The 21,612-nt window shown below is 41.3% G+C and overlaps 1 protein-coding gene across 5 annotated transcripts in view; it reads left to right on the plus strand.

Moving 5' to 3' along the window:
• pacsin3 (protein kinase C and casein kinase substrate in neurons 3) overlaps positions 1–19,141 on the plus strand; it is a 96,353-nt gene extending 77,212 nt beyond the window's left edge. For 4 of the 5 annotated variants that reach the window (XM_060940923.1, XM_060940924.1, XM_060940925.1 and 1 more), the window contains 2 exons: positions 1,744–1,919; positions 17,901–19,141. In XM_060940923.1, coding sequence (XP_060796906.1) covers positions 1,744–1,919; positions 17,901–18,016 — 292 coding nt within the window. In that variant the 3' untranslated portion in view covers positions 18,017–19,141. The remainder of the gene's footprint in view (positions 1–1,743; positions 1,920–17,900) is intronic. The other variant, XM_060940927.1, reaches the window with a different exon arrangement.
• Positions 19,142–21,612: the final 2,471 nt, after the last annotated feature.

Raw genomic sequence — 21,612 nt, forward strand, 5'->3', positions numbered from 1 at the left:
CCGAGGTCAGTATTCAAGGCCAAGGTCACGGTATTTCACCATACGGACCGACCTTAAGCTGGTAAATAATTATATTTTTCTTTACCAAATTCTAACAGAAAACGAGAACGCCCGAAAGGGAAAACCGAGCCAAGGCGAGCCGCCATTTTGAATCCTCATTCATGGCTGTCATGCAAATTGCTTCCTCCTCGGTATACAAGTGCACTTCCATGGCAGGAAAAAAACTACATTTTGCCGCCTATGTAGTCCCCTATTTATACAAAATTGAGTCATTCAGGATTCAACCATCTTTTTGCTCGGCGTTAGCAACAGTTAGAGGTTTTTAGCTTTCTCCTGAAATGTTTTCTTTTATTCCTTCTTCCTCAGGGTAGTAAAACTCGCTTTCGCTGTGAAGACTGTCGTTATCGCTATCCATGATGTAAAATTAATGCTATTCTCCTGAGAAATGTGAAAATAAATGTTGACAAAAATTGCTACTATGTTTGTTGTTGCTGTGAACGAGCGAGTTGCCAGAAGTCCGTAACCGGGGTCGCCAGCCAATCAGAGCGCAGGATTTGATGGAAACCGGGCCGCAAAAAAAAAAAGTTATTCCACAAAATCGAGTTGTACATGAGCTAATAAGCCATGTACGACGAGGCTGAGTGGAATAACTGTATTATTCTATCCACATTCACTGGATTTTGAGAAACAGAGCATTTTTATTTTTTGCAAATTCGATAAATACGAACTTTATACAAAAACGTCTGACAAAATCATTTCCGCTTAGAATGTAAACAAACCGGTAAAATGACTGACAGTAGCAAGTTGTGAAAAATGCGATAATAATAATTCTTGAAAAATAAAAAAAGATGTGTTCTTACCATCAAAAACGTTTATTCCATAATTTGTTGCTTATTTATTTATCTTGGGTTTTGTTTTTGAGTAGTTTTTATTTCGTCCTCGGTTGGTTCAGTAACATGGTTTGCCATTTTCTATTCTTTTTTTGGCAGTTGGCAAACCAGTTTAAATGTGCATTACCGCCACCGACTGGGCTGGAGTGTGGAACAGGAGATATTGGGGGGGGGGGAACTATATTCTTTTAGCTATCTCTGTTTCTTTTATATACTTACTAACAAAGCTGCCATTTTGTTTTTCTCTAGTCATGGTACATGAGCTGATATCCTAGTAGTAGAGTAGCCAATCGGAGCATGCGATTGCTCATATCCAGTGAATGTGGATAGAATAAAAATCTAATATACCTTGCACTGAGAGGCACCGGGAATTTCTGTGACTGGCATAGTACCCTTTTCTTCGGAGCTACACCCGTCACAAAATAGTACTATGCCAGTTGCCTCAGAGAATCCATAATTTCAACCAGAGCCTCTCGGTGCATGGTATACTAGATTATTATTCATTTACAGTTACATGTAATGTTGTGGTACATCTATGAAACAAGTGAATTCCTGTTATCACTTACACTATAGCAGCTATAAACAGTCATTCCCTCACCAGCCTCTTTTTTTTTTTTTTGTCCCCCCTCTTCTGAAGTTCAGTAGAAAAAAATACAAAGCTCTCTGTTCTGAAGACTATCCAGTGATAGAAAATTTTACAAAGCGCTGACACTGGATACTCCTTCCATAAATGTTAAATAAAAATCTCCAAGGGTTGTCTTTGTTAAATAACACAATATTGAATCAGTTTAAATATCTGATTAAAATATGTCACTTCTATAACCACTTTTTTTTTGTCTCCTGACTATCACAGAGCTGCCAAAGATTACTCCTCGGACTGGTCTGATGAAGAGAGTCCGAAGAAGTACATAGCAGCGAATGGAGTTGAGCTTGAAGAAGAGGAGGAGGAGGAGAAGGTAGCGGGTGTGCGCGTTAGAACACTGTATGATTACACTGGCCAAGAATCTGATGAGTTGAGCTTTAAAGCAGGTATTAATCCCTACTAATGCTTATTAATGGTGCACACACCCACACACCATGGTGACCTGCTGTGTTTGAGCATGATTATAACGTGTGTAGTGGTGAGATTCGTCTCGATGCCCTGGCTTCACGTTAGTCCTTCTCTCAAACCAGAAGATCAACAATGAACAGTAAACAGCTACTGTTTGTAATCAGTTGATCATTCTGACTGAAGAGACACGTGGAACAGAGCTGGACTAATCTGAGCATGAGCACTTTTGTTCTGATTCTTACCAAAATGACCTAAAAGGATATTTTAATTCAGGTTTTCCTACAGCTAATGTTGCATTAGTTTAGGAAAGCATCTCTGATTATTGGGAAACCTACCCCTGACCAATGTTGTACTTTAGGGCTAAAGAGTGAGTTTAAAGACGCTCTTAAGCAACAGACGTTGTTTCTGTACATGGTTTTCCCAAACTCACTCATAAGAAGGCGTCTTAAGAGCAATTTTTACCCCTTTTCCACCAAATCAGTTCCAGGGCTGGTTCAGGGCCAGTGCTTAGTTTGGAAACGGGTTTTCTGTTTCCACTGACAAAGAACTGGCTCTGGGCCAGAAAAACCGGTTCCAGGGTAGCACCAGCTCTTTGCTGGGCTAGAGGAAAGAACTGCTTACATCAGTGGGGGGGGGGCGGGGGGGCGGAGTTGTTAAGACCAAAAACAATAGCAAGACCCTGAGAGGGCGCCATTTTTAAATAAGTGACAAGATATCATGGATGCAGTAAAGCAGCAGTCATCCATTATTGTTGCTTCGATGTTCGCGCCAAGGTTTATGCAAACGCGCCAAGGTTTATGCAAACGCAGCAAGGTAACTGACGTATACAGCGACGTAATGACGTGGCTCCCCTTAGCACCCTGAGCTATGGAAAAGCAAACTGGTTCTCAGCTGGTTCGCAAGTTGACAGAGTTGTGAACCAGCACTGGCCCTGAACCAGCCCTGGAACTGATTTGGTGGAAAAGGGGTATTTGTGAAGAGTGTCTTTGCAATGCATGTCCTCAGTATAGGCATTAGTAGTTGCTAAAGGTATTCGTACTATAGTTGCTAAGTCAATGAGGTCACATGGCATTCGTTTTTTACGAAAAAACAATGTGTTAATAAAGTGTTAATATACTGGATTGTCGTTAAGCATTACATATATACAGTGGGGCAAAAAAGTATTTAGTCAGCCACCAATTGTGCAAGTTCTCCCACTGAAAAAATGAGAGAGGCCTGTAATTTTCATCATAGGTACACTTCAACTATGAGAGACAGAATGGGGGGAAAGAATCCAGGAAATCACATTGTAGGATTTTTAATGAATTAATTGGTAAATTCCTCGGTAAAATAAGTATTTGGTCACCTACAAACAAGCAAGATTTCTGGCTCTCACAGACCTGTAACAACTTCTTTAAGAGGCTCCTCTGTCCTCCACTCGTTACCTGTATTAATGGCACCTGTTTGAACTCGTTATCAGTACCTGTCCACAACCTCAAACAGTCACACTCCAAACTCCACTATGGCCAAGACCAAAGAGCTGTCAAAGGACACCAGAAACAAAATTGTAGGCCTGCACCAGGCTGGGAAGACTGAATCTGCAATAGGTAAGCAGCTTGGTGTGAAGAAATCAACTGTGGGAGCAATTATTAGAAAATGGAAGACATACGAGACCACTGATAATCTCCCTCGATCTGGGGCTCCACTCAAGATCTCACCCCGTGGGGTCAAAATGATCACAAGAACGGTGAGCAAAAATCCCAGAACCACACGGGGGGACCTAGTGAATGACCTGCAGAGAGCTGGGACCAAAGTAACAAAGGCTACCATCAGTAACACACTACGCCGCCAGGGACTCAAATCCTGCAATGCCAGACATGTCCCCCTGCTTAAGCCAGTACATGTCCAGGCCCATCTGAAGTTTGCTAGAGAGCATTTGGATGATCCAGAAGAGGATTGGGAGAATGTCATATGGTCAGATGAAACCAAAATAGAACTTTTTGGTAAAAACTCAACTTGTCATGTTTGGAGGAGAAAGAATGCTGAGTTGCATCCAAAGAACACCATACCTACTGTGAAGCATGGGGGTGGAAACATCATGCTTTGGGGCTGTGTTTCTGCAAAGGGACCAGGACGACTGATCCGTGTAAAGGAAAGAATGAATGGGGCCATGTATCGTGAGATTTTGAGTGAAAACCTCCTTCCATCAGCAAGGGCATTGAAGATGAAACGTGGCTGGGTCTTTCAGCATGACAATGATCCCAAACACACTGCCCGGGCAACGAAGGAGTGGCTTCGTAAGAAGCATTTCAAGGTCCTGGAGTGGCCTAGCCAGTCTCCAGATCTCAACCCCATAGAAAATCTTTGGAGGGAGTTGAAAGTCTGTGTTGCCCAGCGACAGCCCCAAAACATCACTGCTCTAGAGGAGATCTGCATGGAGGAATGGGCCAAAATACCAGCAACAGTGTGTGAAAACTTTGTGAAGACTTACAGAAAACGTTTGACCTCTGTCATTGCCAACAAAGGGTATATGACAAAGTATTGAGATGAACTTTTGTTATTGACCAAATACTTATTTTCCACCATAATTTGCAAATAAATTCTTTAAAAATCAGACAATGTGATTTTCTGGATTTTTTTTTTCTCATTCTGTCTCTCATAGTTGAAGTGCACCTATGATGAAAATTACAGGCCTCTCTCATCTTTTTAAGTGGGAGAACTTGCACAATTGATGACTGACTAAATACTTTTTTGCCCCACTGTAATGTGGTGTAAAAAAAAAAAAATTAAAAAAATAATAAATATATATAAAACATAACACGAACACAATGTTACAGGTGAAGAAATTTCTCATTTATGACACTAAATTAGATAATCACTTGCCTAATGGAGTTAAATTTGATTAAAACGTGGTGATATCAGTGTTGACATTACGATATCCATACGTCATTCCATGACATGGTGAATTATATTCATAAAGTTGTCCGTATATTTATTTAATCATTAACTCGATGTACTTGCAATGTGCAGGAAAAATAATTGAACACCAGCAGCAGATTCGACGTCAGTCTCCGCCCGTTGACTGTGAGAGTCCCTCGGAGGCGCATGCGCAGTCTGTGTATTCGGCTGCAAGCAAATGCTCTTTGTTGTGAAAGAGTGCTCTAGGTTCATCAGAAGTTAAGAACAAACTAAAGTACTACTTTGGTTACGACATTGTTCGGGAAAACCACATTACCTTAAGAGGTAGTTAAAGACGCTCTTAGCCTTAAGAGGTTTTCGGGAAACCCACCCCAGATTCCTAAGGTTGATAAATGAGGGAATCCTTGTGTGTCCTTTTATTGTCTCACCATTGGCTGATGTGTAATCCCACTGAGTAATCACAGCACAACTCTATTTATGCATGGTGTAATTTTGAATGTATTGGTTTTCAGAATGAATTTGAAAACAGTATAATTACCTTTCTGACTACGACCAATGAAAGTAGCATGGCAGATTTCTCTCACTAGCTCATACAAGCTATGTTATATGGTTTACGAATTTAGGAATATCAACTTTTAAATGGGACATATTATGAAAAACTCTGAGCCTGCCAGCCCATAAACTCTTAAATAAGACAACTCCGTCAGTTTCTTTTGTGCTGCCTATTTCGGAAAACATGTGCTTCGACAAGCTGTTCAGATTTGGCTCCTCTTTCTATGTCACAAGCGGAACTCATTAGAATAATCCCACCCCCTCATCTTGGGCTCTCCATTCATGGTTTGAGAACTGTCTTTGCGAATGAATATTCATGACGAACATGCTTCCTCATTGGCTGGTAGAAGAGGGGGGTGGGGTGAGCAGTGGCTCATTATCATTTAAAGGAACAGGTTGTTCCTCAAATCAGCCGTTTTGAACAGGGCTGTTTAGACAGCATGAGAAGGGAGCTGTGGTGCTTTATCTTTGTGGTATTTTAACCAACGTATATCACAGACATTTCATTAAGACCTCAGGGAACTGGGTCAGTTATGGAAAAGGGGTATAATGTGTCACCTTTAAAGCTAGACGGCCTTTCGATTTCATAAAATCAGTGAAATTTAGTTCCCTCTGAAATTTGGTCATTGTGATATGTTTATTCCTGTAATATCTCAAAATATCAGGCCATTCTGTGGCTGGGAAGTTATTCATTTGAGGGGATTCCTGAGCAAATAATGTACATGAAATCGCTTGCGTCGCGCAGTCAAGCAGACAGAGGAAGTCCGTGTGCGCATGCGCAGGTTTACCTTTGACCGTGCACTGACCGTTCCATCATTTTGTTGCTAAACAAACAACTGATCACACCGAGGTGCTCGCTGACCCCTGATATCTATGTTTGTTTGGTCCTGTGTGTCCTTTCCTTCACAACATAACGTCCTTTCTTATCGCTTTCCGTTACTGTAATCAGTCTTTTACATTTCATTTGCATCCTCCATTTTTCTCTCCTGTTTCAAATTTGTATCCTACAGTACCTTGTGTGAATGGGGAAAGCCCACCAGTGGAGAATTTAGTGCCATGTGGCTCTAAATACATTAATTCTTCTGTTTAAAAAAAAAAACTACTAAAATTGGAAGTCTGTAATTCGAATTCAGTAGCTTTCGGTCCACTAAATGAAAAATAATTAGGTGTCAGGGAAAATTTATTTTTATGACCTACAGTGGTGCTTGAAAGTGTGTGAACTCTTGAGAATTTTCTATATTTCTGTATAAATATGACCTAAAACATCATCAGATTTTCACACAAGTCCTAAAAGTAGATAAAGAGAACCCAGTTAAACAAATGAGACCAAAATATTATACTTGGTCATTTATTTATTGAGGAAAATGATCCAGTATTACATATCTGTGAGTGGCAAAAGTATATGAACCTCTAGGATTAGCAGTTAATTTGAAGGTGAAAATAGAATCAGGTGTTTTCAATCAATGGGATGACAATCAGGTGTGAGTGGGCACCCTGTTTTACAACCCCGATTCCAAAAAAGTTGGGACAAAGTACAAATTATAAATAAAAATGGAATGCAATAATTTACAAATCTCAAAAACTGATATTGTATTCACAATAGAACATAGACAACATATCAAATGTCGAAAGTGAGACATTTTGAAATTTCATGCCAAATATTGGCTCATTTGAAATTTCATGACAGCAACACATCTCAAAAAAGTTGGGACAGGGGCAATAAGAGGCTGGAAAAGTTAAAGGTACAAAAAAGGAACAGCTGGAGGACCAAATTGCAACTCATTAGGTCAACTGGCAATAGGTCATTAACATGACTGGGTATAAAAAGAGCATCTTGGAGTGGCAGCAGTTCTCAGAAGTAAAGATGGGAAGAGGATCACCAATCCCCCTAATTCTGCGCCGACAAATAGTGGAGCAATATCAGAAAGGGGCGGCACGGTGGTGTAGTGGTTAGTGCTGTCGCCTCACAGCAAGAAGGTCCTGGGTTCGAGCCCCGGGGCCGGCGAGGGCCTTTCTGTGTGGAGTTTGCATTTTCTCCCCGTGTCCGCGTGGGTTTCCTCTGGGTGCTCCGGTTTCCCCCACAGTCCAAAGACATGCAGGTTAGGTTAACTGGTGACTCTAAATTGACCGTAGGTGTGAATGTGAGTGTGAATGGTTGTCTGTGTCTATGTGTCAGCCCTGTGATGACCTGGCGACTTGTCCAGGGTGTACCCCGCCTTTCGCCCATAGTCAGCTGGGATAGGCTCCAGCTTGCCTGCGACCCTGTAGAAGGATAAAGCGGCTAGAGATAATGAGATGAGATGAATATCAGAAAGGAGTTCGACAGTGTAAAATTGCAGAGTTTGAACATATCATCATCTACAGTGCATAATATCATCAAAAGATTCAGAGAATCTGGAAGAATCTCTGTGCGTAAGGGTCAAGACCGGGAAACCATATCGGGTGCCCGTGATCTTCGGGCCCTTAGATGGCACTGCATCACATACAGGCGTGCTTCTGTATTGGAAATCACAAAATGGGCTCAGGAATATTTCCAGAGAACATTATCTGTGAACACAATTCACCGTGCCATCCGCCGTTGCCAGCTAAAACTCTATAGTTCAAAGAAGAAGCCATATCTAAACATGATCCAGAAGCGCAGACGTCTTCTCTGGGCCAAGGCTCATTTAAAATGGACTGTGGCAAAGTGGAAAACTGTTCTGTGGTCAGACGAATCAAAATTTGAAGTTCTTTATGGAAATCAGGGACGCCGTGTCATTCGGACTAAAGAGGAGAAGGACGACCCAAGTTGTTATCAGCGCTCAGTTCAGAAGCCTGCATCTCTGATGGTATGGGGTTGCATTAGTACGTGTGGCATAGGCAGCTTACACATCTGGAAAGACACCATCAATGCTGAAAGGTATATCCAGGTTCTAGAGCAACATATGCTCCCATCCAGACGACGTCTCTTTCAGGGAAGACCTTGCATTTTCCAACATGACAATGCCAAACCACATACTGCATCAATTACAGCATCATGGCTGCGTAGAAGAAGGGTCCGGGTACTGAACTGGCCAGCCTGCAGTCCAGATCTTTCACCCATATAAAACATTTGGCGCATCATAAAACGGAAGATACGACAGAAAAGATCCAAGACAGTTGAGCAACTAGAATCCTACATTAGACAAGAATGGGTTAACATTCCTATCCCTAAACTTGAGCAACTTGTCTCCTCAGTCCCCAGACGTTTACAGACTGTTGTAAAGAGAAAAGGGGATGTCTCACAGTGGTAAACATGACCTTGTCCCAACTTTTTTGAGATGTGGTGTTGTCATGAAATTTAAAATCCCCTAATTTTTCTCTTTAAATGATACATTTTCTCAGTTTAAACATTTGATATGTCATCTGTTCTATTCTGAATAAAATATGGAATTTTGAAACTTCCACATCATTGCATTCCGTTTTTATTTACAATTTGTACTTTGTCCCAGCTTTTTTGGAATTGGGGTTGTATTTAAAGAACAGGGATCTATCAAAGTCTGATCTTCACAACACGTTTGTGGAAGTGTATCATGGCACGAAAAAAGGAGATTTCTGACGACCTCAGAAAAAGCGTTGTTGATGTTCATCAGGCTGGAAAAGGTTACAAAACCATCTCTAAAGAGTTTGGACTCCACCAAGCCACAGTCAGACAGATTGTGTACAAATGGAGGAAATTCAAGGCCATTGTTACCCTCCCCAGGAGTGGTCAACCAACAAAGATCACTCCAAGAGCAAGGTGTGTAGTAATCAGCAAGGTCACAAAGGACCCCAGGGCAACTTCTAAGCAACTGAAGGCCTTTCTCACATTGGCTAATGTTAATGTTCATGAGTCCACCATCAGGAGAACACTGAACATCAATGGTGTGCATGGCAGGGTTGCAAGGAGAAAGCCACGGCTCTCCAAAAAGAACATTGCTGCTCGTCTGCAGTTTGCTAAAGATCACGTGGACAAACCAGAAGGCTATTGGAAAAATGTTTTGTGGACGGATGAGACCAAAATAGAACTTTTTGGTTTAAATGAGAAGCGTTTATGTTTGGAGAAAGGAAAACACTGCATTCCAGCATAAGAACCTTATGCCATCTGTGAAACATGGTGGTGGTAGTATCATGGTTTGGGCCTGTTTTGCTGCATCTGGGCCAGGATGGCTTGCCATCATTGATGGAACAATGAATTCTGAATTATACCAGCGAATTCTAAATGAAAATGTCTGGACATCTGTCCATGAACTGAATCTCAAGAGAAGGTGGGTCATGCAGCAAGACAACGACCCTAAGCACACAAGTCGTTCTACCAAAGAATGGTTAAAGAAGAATAAAGTTACTGTTTTGGAATGGCCAAGTCAAAGTCCTGACCTTAATCCAATCGAAATGTTGTGGAAGGACCTGAAGCGAGCAGTTCATGTGAGGAAACCCACCAACATCCCAGAGTTGGAGCTGTTCTGTACGGAGGAACGGGCTAAAATTCCTCCAAGCCGGTGTGCAGGACTGATCAACAGTTACCCAGTTATTGCTGCACAAGGGGGTCACACCAGATACTGAAAGCAAAGGTTCACATACTTTTGCCACTCACAGATATGTAATATTGGATCATTTTCCTCAATAAATAAATGACCAAGTATAATATTTTTGTCTCATTTGTTTAACTGGGTTCTCTTTATCTACTTTTAGGACTTGTGTGAAAATCTGATGATGTTTTTGGTCATTTACGCAGAAATATTGAAAAATCTAAAGGGTTCACAAACTTTCAAGCACCACTGTACACTTGAAAAATCTGAAAGGCAGGGTACCATTCAAAAGGATGAGTTTATCAGAGATGGTGCATCATACGCATCGTATACACACACCTAAAACACTGATTACTTTTTGATTTTAGATTGTAAGTTTCTCTTTACAGTGTAGTTATGATGGGCAACAAGTGAGAGGTTTCTTGTATTTTTTTTTTTCCTTGAATCTACTCTGCTGTGACATGTATCATTCATTACAGCTTGCATTGTTGTGAGATCTTCTTTTCTTTTTCAGCAGCCATAAGACAGGGAAACTGGAAAATTACAAAATTTTTATCTGGTCTGTTAACTAGATTGATAGGTGAATGAGAAGATGAAACAGTTGCATGCCTTCAATCTGGTATATAATGTATTCTGATGGTTCATCTTTTCCTTGTGGGTTTAACAAAAAAAAGAGATTTTTTTGGTAAGCTTTCTTCTTTCTGGCCTACCATAACAGGGAATTCCTAAGCATTTTAAAATATTTTGATTGGCTTGGAGTGTCATATTCTGCAGAGGATCCAGTGTAGACATCACCCCTTTTAGCCACGTCACTGCAGTGTCATGATTCACAATGTAATTAATAAGCAAGCACCTCTACTCTGAAGTCATCTCTGCCATCTGCTGGTGGCTTTACAGTCTTATTGGATTCCACCCAACTGGTATTCAAATAAACGTAATAACTGGTTCATTGCAAAGATGAATTTCTCGGGCCTGTTAAACGTGCATGGGCAGTAGCAATTCAGGTGTTAAGTATTGTTAGTTCAAATCCTAGTACTCTCAAAGAACCATTATGAGGCTCTAAATTTTCAACTACTCAGCTGTATTCTTGGATCGTATGGGATTCATCAAGGAGTTATTTGTAAACCCACACCTGGATGCTTCTGTGGAAGGTTTGCCCAATCCAGCCCACTATGACAGTTGGATTTGTTTGGACCAGGCTATTATTCTAATGAACTCGTTTGCTTCTCTTGCCCAAAGTATCAAACACGATGACCCTGACCAGAATTAAACAGTGACACTACAGGAAACAATAAGCATATCAAACTAGTCCAACCACACTCCAATATTCTTCAACTTCTGCAACATTTTTCTTGGGTCCCAGTCTGGGATGTTGGAATTCCAGCCCTGATGAACCTCTAGTTCTCTAGAACCTCTTGATGAACCTCTGGGGAAGCCTGGCCTAAAGGTTAGAGAAGCAGTTTTGGGACCAAAAGGTCGCTGGTTCGATTCCCTGGACCAGCAGGAATGTCTGAAGTGCCCTTGAGCAAGGCACCTAACCACAACTACTCCCCAGGCTGCTCTGGGTATGTTGTACGTCACTCTGGATAAGAAGTGGCATCTGCTAAATGCCTGTAATGTAATGCAGACCTTCTGGTCATGGGAAGTAGGACACATTGGTTAAAAGGTTGAACACGTCTGCCTTAAAGGGTGTTGTAATTGGGGCAAAAATAACTATCATTTGGAATACACTGCAGTATTATTTTTCCAAATATGGACACCTTCTGTAAACAAGAACTAATATCAATTTAATAATCAACCAATGGCCAAAGCAGTGAAAAGTCCCCCACTCGGCCACCAATTTCATTTAGCACTTGCTGTTCAAAAAGTCTTTCCCATGCCATCAAGGCACATCGGGCAACACCGATCTCCGTTTCTATAGCCCTCGGCCCCTCACCTACAGTATTACATACAGTAGCTAGGGTTACAGTGTGGGGCCAGTCCTCTGATAACCGCGAGAGTTTGATTCCCTACTCACATCTGTATTGTAGCATACCTCACCAAATGGCAATAGATACTATTTTTTTGATAGTCTTTGGTGTGACCCGACCGCAAGTAGAACTCACGATCTCCCAGTTGAGAGGCAGACACGCTAACCACTAGGCCAACTCTTTGGTCACTTGCTGTTCAGTTAACCTCATTTTGTAAATTTGCTGAGGCAAACAAATACAAATCCATGTAAAGAAGCCCTGAGCAGGCTCCCAGGTGGTGCAACAGAAAAGTGTTCATCCTATGGTCTGGAAATACCTGAGTTCATATCCCGATGATACCACAGCCATGTGTGGCAAGAAGTCCAAGACAGCAAATTTGGCTGTACTGTCTGGGTGGGAAGGTTTTCATGCCCGCTCTCCTCCATCAATTGCAGTGACACTGACCAGTCATGGCAATCTATGAGCTTATTTAACATGTGCAAGGGGGCAGATAGTATTTTCCTCCTAGTGTGTTACACTCCGTTCCCCACCCCCACACTCCCAAATGATGCAGTATGAGCAGCAGGTTGGCAGCTTGACGTGTCTTGGAGGGAACACATGTTGCCCTTCTCTGTCCAGAGTTGGAAGCTGTTGTATGACTGGAGAGAGCTGGCTGGTGCGGGGGAATTGCCCAAGACTAAGAAAAAGCTGAGGAAAATCCAAACATGTTCATAAAAATAAAATAAGTTATTGGCTGATACCGAAGGTAGTGATTAAAAAACAGGAAACCTACTGTTCATCAGGGAACATATTTTCCACAACTCTACTTTCAACTGATTTTATTATCTCCACCAAGGAGGTTATGTTTTCCGTGCGGTTTGTTTGTCTAAGCAGGATTGCGCAAAACCGACCCACCCAATTTCCATGAAACTTAGTGAAAGGGTGTGGCACGGACCAAGGAAGAACCCACTACATTTTAGAGTGGATCAGAATCATGGGGCAGATCCACAAATCTAGTTTCGCTTTCACGAAGGTTGCAGGATATGATGTTTGGCCTCTTTGGAGGCCTGTGCTGAACAATGCCACACAACTTAAAATCCAGTAGATGGCAGTTAAGTTCAATAGTAACACAACCAACGTAGAAATATAATGACTTCATTTCACAGTCCATGTTCACGGGTACCAGTAATCCTCTGGGATATACGTGTAGGTGCATAATTCTAATACTTTTGGAAATCTATCCAGACATAAAGTGGTTAGAGTTGCAGATTTGAAATATCATAGGGGAGTTGAATATTGTCCATGGTGGAGGTCTGCACTTGCTGAGTGCCCTTTGAATTTAGTTTATTACAATTTAATATTCATAGATGTAATGGTTCAGACTTTGACTTGACCATACATATATATATATATATATATATATATATATATATATATATATATATATATATATATATATATATATAAGTGCTGTCAAGCGATTAAAATATTTAATCGCGATTAATGTCGCGACTGTCATAGTTAACTCGCGATTAATCGCAATTTAATTGCACATTTTTGTCACATGAAAAAACATTGTAATTCTCTTATCAGCATAAAAAAGTGAATGGGCTTGCTCACCGTTCGAACTACGGGGGTACTCGGGGGATCCGAGATCCCCTGAAACAGACATGAGATCCCTTGAAAACATGATTTAGGAAATGTTGGGGGGTCTCTAAAATATTGGCAAAATGATGTTTATTGACAGCAATCGTGTGTAACGGGAAGCATTTGCATATCCAAAGTGAGCGCGCGATGGAGATCCGCGCTCTGAGACAAGCGCAAGCACCCCCCAAAGGGAAAAAAAGGGCCCCCCCCCAAAAAATATCGGCATAGTTCGAACACTGGTTGTACCAATGTTTTTTTTTTTTTTTTATTGCAGAGCATAACACGTCTTGTCACAGCCACTGCAAAGTGGGGCTGGAGCCGCCGATGGGAAAACGAAACCTAAGCCGAGCACCGTGGCTCTTCGGGGGAGGGCAGAGGACTCTGGCTGCGCGGGGCGTGGCATCATGTCACAGAGCGTTAATCTCGCGATAAAAAAAATTATCGCCATTAAAATTGAGTCAAGTTATTTTTATATATACACACGAGTGTGTGTGTGTAATTGTAACCATTTTTCTATTAAGCAAAAAACCGCCCAGGAGTGAAGAATCCATCAGTTGTTATCAGTCAAGTTCTGAAGAGTGCTTTGAAGCACATTCTGTTCTATAGCTTGTAACAACCATACAAATGGTTGATGCTAGACTCGAGAGCACTAGAGAGGTGGTCCTAGCAAAGGATTTGAGTAAACTGAACTCGGTATTGTAGCAAAACTGACATCGATATCATCATGTTCTTCTCCCTTCTCCAGCACTGTTGCCAGGTTGGGGTCCATGTGGACCTTATTGATCCACATGTCATATTAATTGGAGCACCTACGCAGGCACTGGGAGAACATGCAAACTCCACACAGAAAGGCCACCCCCGTCAGCCACTGGGCTTGAACCCAGAACCTTCTTACTATGAGGCGACTGTGTTAACCACTACACCACTGTGTCGCCCTATAGCAGAACTGTTGAAACATATGAAAAAAAAAAACCCTTCCCATCATTCACTGACTATAGTTTTCCAAACATGAACCAACACTGTTTCTGTAGAAGATTCTCTTGTGATGGCCAGTCACATTATTTCGCTGAAGGCAGTTCATCGGACCAGAGACTAGCTACTGGGCTAGAGACATTCGGTCAGAAAGGGGAGTCTTCACAGCTTTCAGAGATTGGGCATTTTATTTACCCTGTCTGGTCTGATTAGCAAACTGACAGCATGGCTTGATTTATTCTGAACATATCAAATTCAAAACAGATGTGTCTCATCGGTTCAAAGTCTGTAGCACTAGTCAGATTTGGTAACGTGATGTGCCACTACAAACAAAATAATATCTTCAAATGGGCTTATTTATAGCTATAAACCAATGGCGAACCATTACTATTAGAGCTGGGACTTGAGCTCAGCCAAAACTTAGCCAGACACACGAAAAATCAACAGGGCAAAGAATTTTGTAAGGGATTAGCGGCAGGCTGCCAGGTTGCTCCATTGTGTGTAGTTGTCGATGCTGATTTTAAAAGTAACTAAGTAAATTACACAGGGAAATTAATACTTAAGTCTGAGTGAAAAATACCGTAGCGAGCATGCAGCAAGAGTCTGGAGACGGAAATCTTAGTTTCTCGGTCATTAGCCTGTGCTACTTGCTCTTGATAACACTGGCTTGACCACTTTATGAGCATTCGCTAACACTACTCATGAACGATACACCGGCTGGAAGGCAACTTCACTGCTGCGCTGACGGCGCCAACTCGCAGTTAAACTAGCGTTGGCCTTTGAGAAGGCTGAGGGCGATAAATGTTTGGTCCCTCCCACTGTACAGTTGGGTCCATAAATATTTGGACAGAGACAACATTTTTCTAATTTTGGTTCTGTACATTACCACAATGAGTTTTGAACAAAACAATTCAGATGCAGTTGAAGTTCAGACTTTCAGCTTTAATTCAGTGGGTTGAACAAAATGATTGCATACAAATGTGAGGAACTAAAGCATTTTTTAAACCCAATCCCTTCATTTCAGGGGCTCAAAAGTAATTGGACAAATTAAATAATTGTGAATAAAATGTTCATTTCTAATACTTGGTTGAAAACCCTTTGTTGGCAATGACTGCCTGAAGTCTTGAACTCATGGACATCACCAGACGCTGTGTTTCCTCCTTTTTAATGCTCTGCCAGGCCTTTACTGCAGCGGTTTTCAGTTGCTGTTTGTTTGCGGGCCTTTCTGTCTGAAGTTTAGTCTTTAACAAGTGAAATGCATGCTCAGTTGGGTTGAGATCAGGTGACTGACTTGGCCATTCAAGAATATTCCACTTCTTTGCTTTAATAAACTCCTGGGTTGCTTTGGCTTTATGTTTTGGGTCATTGGCCATCTGTATTATGAAACGCCGACCAATCAGTTTGGCTGGATTTGAGCACACAATATGTCTCTGAATACCTCAGAATTCATCCGGCTGCTTCTGTCCTGTGTCACATCATCAATAAACACTAGTGACCCAGTGCCACTGGCAGCCATGCATGCCCAAGCCATCTCACTGCCTCCGCCGTGTTTTACAGATGATGTGGTATGCTTTGGATCATGAGCTGTACCACGCCTTCGCCATACTTTTTTCTTTCCATCATTCTGGTAGAGGTTGATCTTGGGTTCATCTGTCCAAAGAATGTTCTTCCAGAACTGTGCTGGCTTTTTTAGATGTTTTTTACCAAAGTCCAATCTAGCCTTTTTATTCTTGAGGCTTGCACCGTGCAGTGAACCCTCTGTATTTACCTTCATTCAGTCTTCTCTTTATGGTAGATTTGGATATTGATACGCCTACCTCCTGGCGTTCTGAAGGGGTTTCTCTTCACCATGGAAATTATTCTGCGATCATCCACCACTGTTGTCTTCTGTGGGCGTCCAGGTCTTTTTGCATTGATAAGTTCACCAGTGCTTTCTTTCTTTCTCAGGATGTACCAAACTGTAGATTTTGCCACTCCTAATATTGTAGCAATTTCTCAGATGGGTTTTTTTTCTGTTTTCGCAGCTTAAGGATGGCTTGTTTCACCTGCATGGAGAGCTCCTTTGACCGCATGTTTTCTTCGCAGCAAAATCTTCCAAATGCAAGCACCACACCTCAAATCAACTCCAGGCCTTTTATCTGCTTAATTGAGAATGGCATAACGAAGGAATTGCCCACAGCTGCCCATGAAATAGCCTTTGAGTCAATTGTCCAATTACTTTTTGTCCCTTTAAAAACAGGGTGGCACATGTTAAGGAGCTGAAACTCCTAAACCCTTCATCCAATTTTAATGTGGATACCCTCAAATGAAAGCTGAAAGTCTGGACTTTGTCCATTATATAACTATAACTTGAATGTGTTTCAGTAAACAGGTAAAAAAAACAAACAAAATTTGTGTCAGTGTCCAAATATATATGAACCTAACTGTAAATCAAAATCTGATTTGGTTAATTCATCGGTCACTTCCTACATAAATATACAGTGCTATGGCCTTCTGTTTCAGCAATGAAGTCCTAACCAATGTGAGCAACTCTAAACTCTTCTCTGCCTAGAGACAACAAACAGAAAAACTCATTGGATAACCATTTTAATGTTTTCAGGACAGTAACCCTTTCATTTCTGAAGCAAATTTGACAGAAAATGAGTCCGAATTAGAAGAGAATCATGATAATGAAAGTATGAAAGCAATTAAAGTATGAAAGGAATCAAATATAACCTTCGAAATGCTATGTTTGAGCCTTCTCTGAAGGCCGAGAAGGCCCTGACGGTTCCCCTCTGCTGTAAACCAAGCCTAATGATTCATCCCGAAAAAGCAACCGTTGTCTCCATTCAGTTACGTTAGTCACTTTTGCAGACTGTTATAAGGAAAGAATATTCCATCCATCCATCCCTTATCTATACCACTTACCTGTCAGGGTCACAGGGGAAGCTGGAGAGGCAGGGTACACCATGGGCTGATCTCCAGTCTATCACAGGGCTAACACACAGAGATGAACAACCATTCACACTCGCATTCATGCCTATGGGAAATTTTAAATAGCCAGTTGATCTAATCTGCATGTCTTTGGACTGGGAGGAATCTGGAGAACCCAGAGGAAACCCACCCAGGCACAGGAAGAACATGCAGACTCCACACATGAAGGCCCCAGTTGGCCAGAGTTTTGTACCTAGAACCTTCTTGCTGTGAGGTGACCATGCTAACTACTTCACGACCGTGCCACCAGGAAAGAATATTATATCACAAATTTTAGTCGAATACTCCTGCACTAGACATTTTAAAGTGGATTCTGGGTGTCAGCTTTTCCATGGAGTCCAAGTTGACTTGTCTAGCTCTCACTGATTGAAAACGATAGCTCTAGTAGTGTCAAGATTATGACTCATGCATGAGTTTAACGCAGTTTGTGATTGATTGGCAGGTGAAGAGTTGATGAAGTTGGGAGAAGAGGATGAGCAGGGCTGGTGCAAAGGGCAGCTGGACAGCGGTGAGGTGGGCCTCTACCCTGCTAATTATGTCCAGGTCATTGGTTCCTGATGTCCCATCAAGGCCCACCACCTTCCACGAGAAGGCCATACCATCACTGAACTGATCACACTGAACTGTTCCAGCAGGGATCACGCGACGCTCTGGAGGCCCTGCCAGCCATCGCTACATTTATACCACCACCAAAAAATAAAAATCTCGCATCTTGTATACTTTGTTGACAGACTAGAGAATTTAGGATCTCGGTACCATGGCCTAACCCATGGCTGAGAGTGAGAGACTTTTACAGGTACAGTGCCTTTTCTGGAAGATTCACACGACTGATGTAAAGCAGAGCTGAAGAGTTACAGTACCCTCACCATGCTCATTACAGACTTTATGCATTTCTAAAGGGATAAAAAAAATATATATTTACTTTTCCCGAGGTATCATAGGGCTGCATCTACACTATGGGAAGTTGCGGGAGATCGGTTTTACTCTGATACTTCTGTCCTGTACTTGTGAATTTCAGATAGATCATCAGAAATCAATCCAAGTATTTATTTCAACAACCAGATCAAGTTGACCTTGTTTTTCCTCACAAATGTATGTTGCTGTGTACCGTACATGTGTGTGTAATAAATATATATTTTTTCTTTAACAGATTTAGTACTTGAGGACACGCAGGCAGAACTATTGCTGAACATAGCTATAACTCGCTATAGGATTCCTCAAAGCATTGGCAATTTTCTAATCTTTCTTTAAGTGTGAACGCTTGGTTTTGCAGAATAATCTGGATTTGTACAATGCAAGAAATGTAAGGATCAAAATGAGTTCTAGAAGACCATTTAATTCTGAAATGTCCTCACGGAATTTATATTTTTGAAGCAGAGGATGCTTAAATCGACTAGTTTTCTTTTAGTTATGTTTTAAATTTTATTTTCTGTTTTTAATTAAAAGCAACGTTGAAGACTCAGACCAATGACTTTGTTGAGGTTATCTGAGCAGCGCATGTATTTGTGTGCATATGTGTGTTTTCTTGTCTGTACAGACTGTATGAGTGTCAGAAGATATAAGAATTATATACCTGGTTTCCACATCCATGACTGATGCATAACTGTAAACCTTCAACTACTGTGTCAAACTAATCAGTGTAAAAAAAAAAAAATCCAAATAAACAGATGAGCTGGTTATTCAGGTTTTGTGTTTGTCTCGTCACTGTGCATGGTTTAATTTCGTTCCCACCACTGGATATTTTATGCTATTTGGATCCAAAGCTTTATCGATTCAATATCCATTCATATGTGTATCATTGGATATTATAATCTACATGGAGGATATTACACTGTGGTGCGAAGATATGTTTATCTTCGAGTGCTGAGTGTATATCACGAGTGAGCGACGCAAACGCGTGATATCTTTTTCAACACGAAGATAAACTTCATATCTTCGCACCACCGTGTAATGTTCTTTGTTATATGGACACAAAAAAAAAAATACACAAGTTAATCAATAGAATTTTGAACTGGTTCGTCATTTTAACAATGTGCATCCAGTCAGCAGGAAATCACTAGGAGTGACATCATCGGAGTGAAATATGGGGACTTATTATACATACAGGACACTTCTTAGAGGAATAAAAAGGTGTTCTATTCCCTTCTAGCGGGTTTCATTCATTTGGTTTGATAGCATGCAATATTGTTAGCGTATTGCTTATCCTACATGTATTACGTCACTCTACCCAATGGAGAATGAGCGTTGAATATGGTTTACAATATTGCACGGTTGTCAAGACATTACGTCACACATCAGAGATGTAAACTTTCTGCGCTAGCGAGCGGCTATGACAATTTGTAAATAAACATGGCTGCCAGATTTGTTTGAAGATTTTGAGAGAATTTTGAAAGGGAAAGATGCATTGAACACCCGAAAGGAATGTGTATGTATAATAATAATAATAATAATATTGGCCGGCTTTTTTTCATGGTATATCAGATATATTCCATTCAGCTACTCATCTCCAATTCATTCAGTATCATGCTAGCTGAATGGAATATATCTGATATATCACTCAACGCCAGCCAATATTATTTAAATATGTCCCTCAGATCCATGATGGATTTTGGATGAAAAATGCGAGTTTTTCAACACGAGAAGATAAACTTAATATCGTCAAGCCAACATGTGATTTTTCTTTTTATTATATTGACACATTCACAAACAAATTTATCAAAAGAATTCATTGATTTCTTTACGAGTGACACATGTCACGGTTTTGGTTCTCCATATCCCGGGTGGAGCTCGTATGAAAAATACGATTGGCGTATTTCCCAGTAAAACACTCGTGTCTGTATAATATATATACCCTGTACTATTTAACCTCAACATAATATCCCCATATATCTGTATAGCTACCTACTGAGAGAGTTCTCATCTCATCTCATTATCTCTCGCCGCTTTATCCTTCTACAGGGTCGCAGGCAAGCTGGAGCCTATCCCAGCTGACTACGGGTGAAAGGCGGGGTACACCCTGGACAAGTCGCCAGGTCATCACAGGGCTGACACATAGACACAGACAACCATTCACACTCACATTCACACCTACGCTCAATTTAGAGTCACCAGTTAACCTAACCTGCATGTCTTTGGACTGTGGGGGAAACCGGAGCACCCGGAGGAAACCCACGCGGACACGGGGAGAACATGCAAACTCCACACAGAAAGGCCCTCGCCGGCCACGGGGCTCGAACCCAGAACCTTCTTGCTGTGAGGCGACAGCGCTAACCACTACACCACCGTGCCGCCCTTGAGAGAGTTCTATCAAAGCAAATATCAATAAAGCCACTATATGTGGGTACAACTGCTAAATAAATACTGTAATAAGGCATTTGGGGGAGTTCGGTTGTAGGAAAATGATCAACAATGGTATGGGGTGATGTGAACCAACAGAGTTACTGTTAACACCTCAAAGCCTCAAAGTTATTTTTCTATAACAGCATTTCTGGAAGTGTTTTATTCCTCTAGTACTACCGCTTTTTGCCAACAATTACAATTTTTAATTTATTCAAGAAAAACCTGCACTGTTTATAGTTACATTTAATATTGTAGGATGTCTGTGAGACAAGTTAGTTCCTGTTATCACTAATGTTATAGCAGCTATAAACAGTCATTCCCTCACTAGCCTCTCTTTTCTCTCTTGAAGAAGTTTGGGGTGGTAAACGCAGCTTCCTGCGTCTGAGTAAACATACTGACTTTTACACTGGAGACCCCTTCCATAAATGTTTAAATAAAGGTATCCAAGCATCACATAGGGAAGCATGGCCTAATGGTTCGAGAAGCAGCTTTAGGGCTAAAGGGTTGATGGTTTGATTCCCTGGACCAGCAGGAATTGCTGAAGTGCCTTTGAGCAAGGCAACTGCTCCCCAAGTTTCTCTGGGTATGCTGTATGTCACTCTGGATAAGAGCATCTCCTAACTGCCTGTAACGTAATCACCGTGTCAACAATATGTTTTTGTTTGTTAAATAACATTTATGGTTAGCCTTAGGTTATGTGGAGCATCCGTTATGGTGTGTACCGCTCTCTGTAAAATAGCTGTTACCATTACTAGTGATCGTTTGCCTTGTAGCAGGAACTACTGTGTAAGCGGCCATTATTGAATATTAGAGTC

The sequence above is a fragment of the Neoarius graeffei genome, chromosome 15, assembly GCF_027579695.1.
Source record: "Neoarius graeffei isolate fNeoGra1 chromosome 15, fNeoGra1.pri, whole genome shotgun sequence".
In the NCBI taxonomy this organism is placed as follows: Eukaryota; Metazoa; Chordata; class Actinopteri; order Siluriformes; family Ariidae; genus Neoarius; species Neoarius graeffei.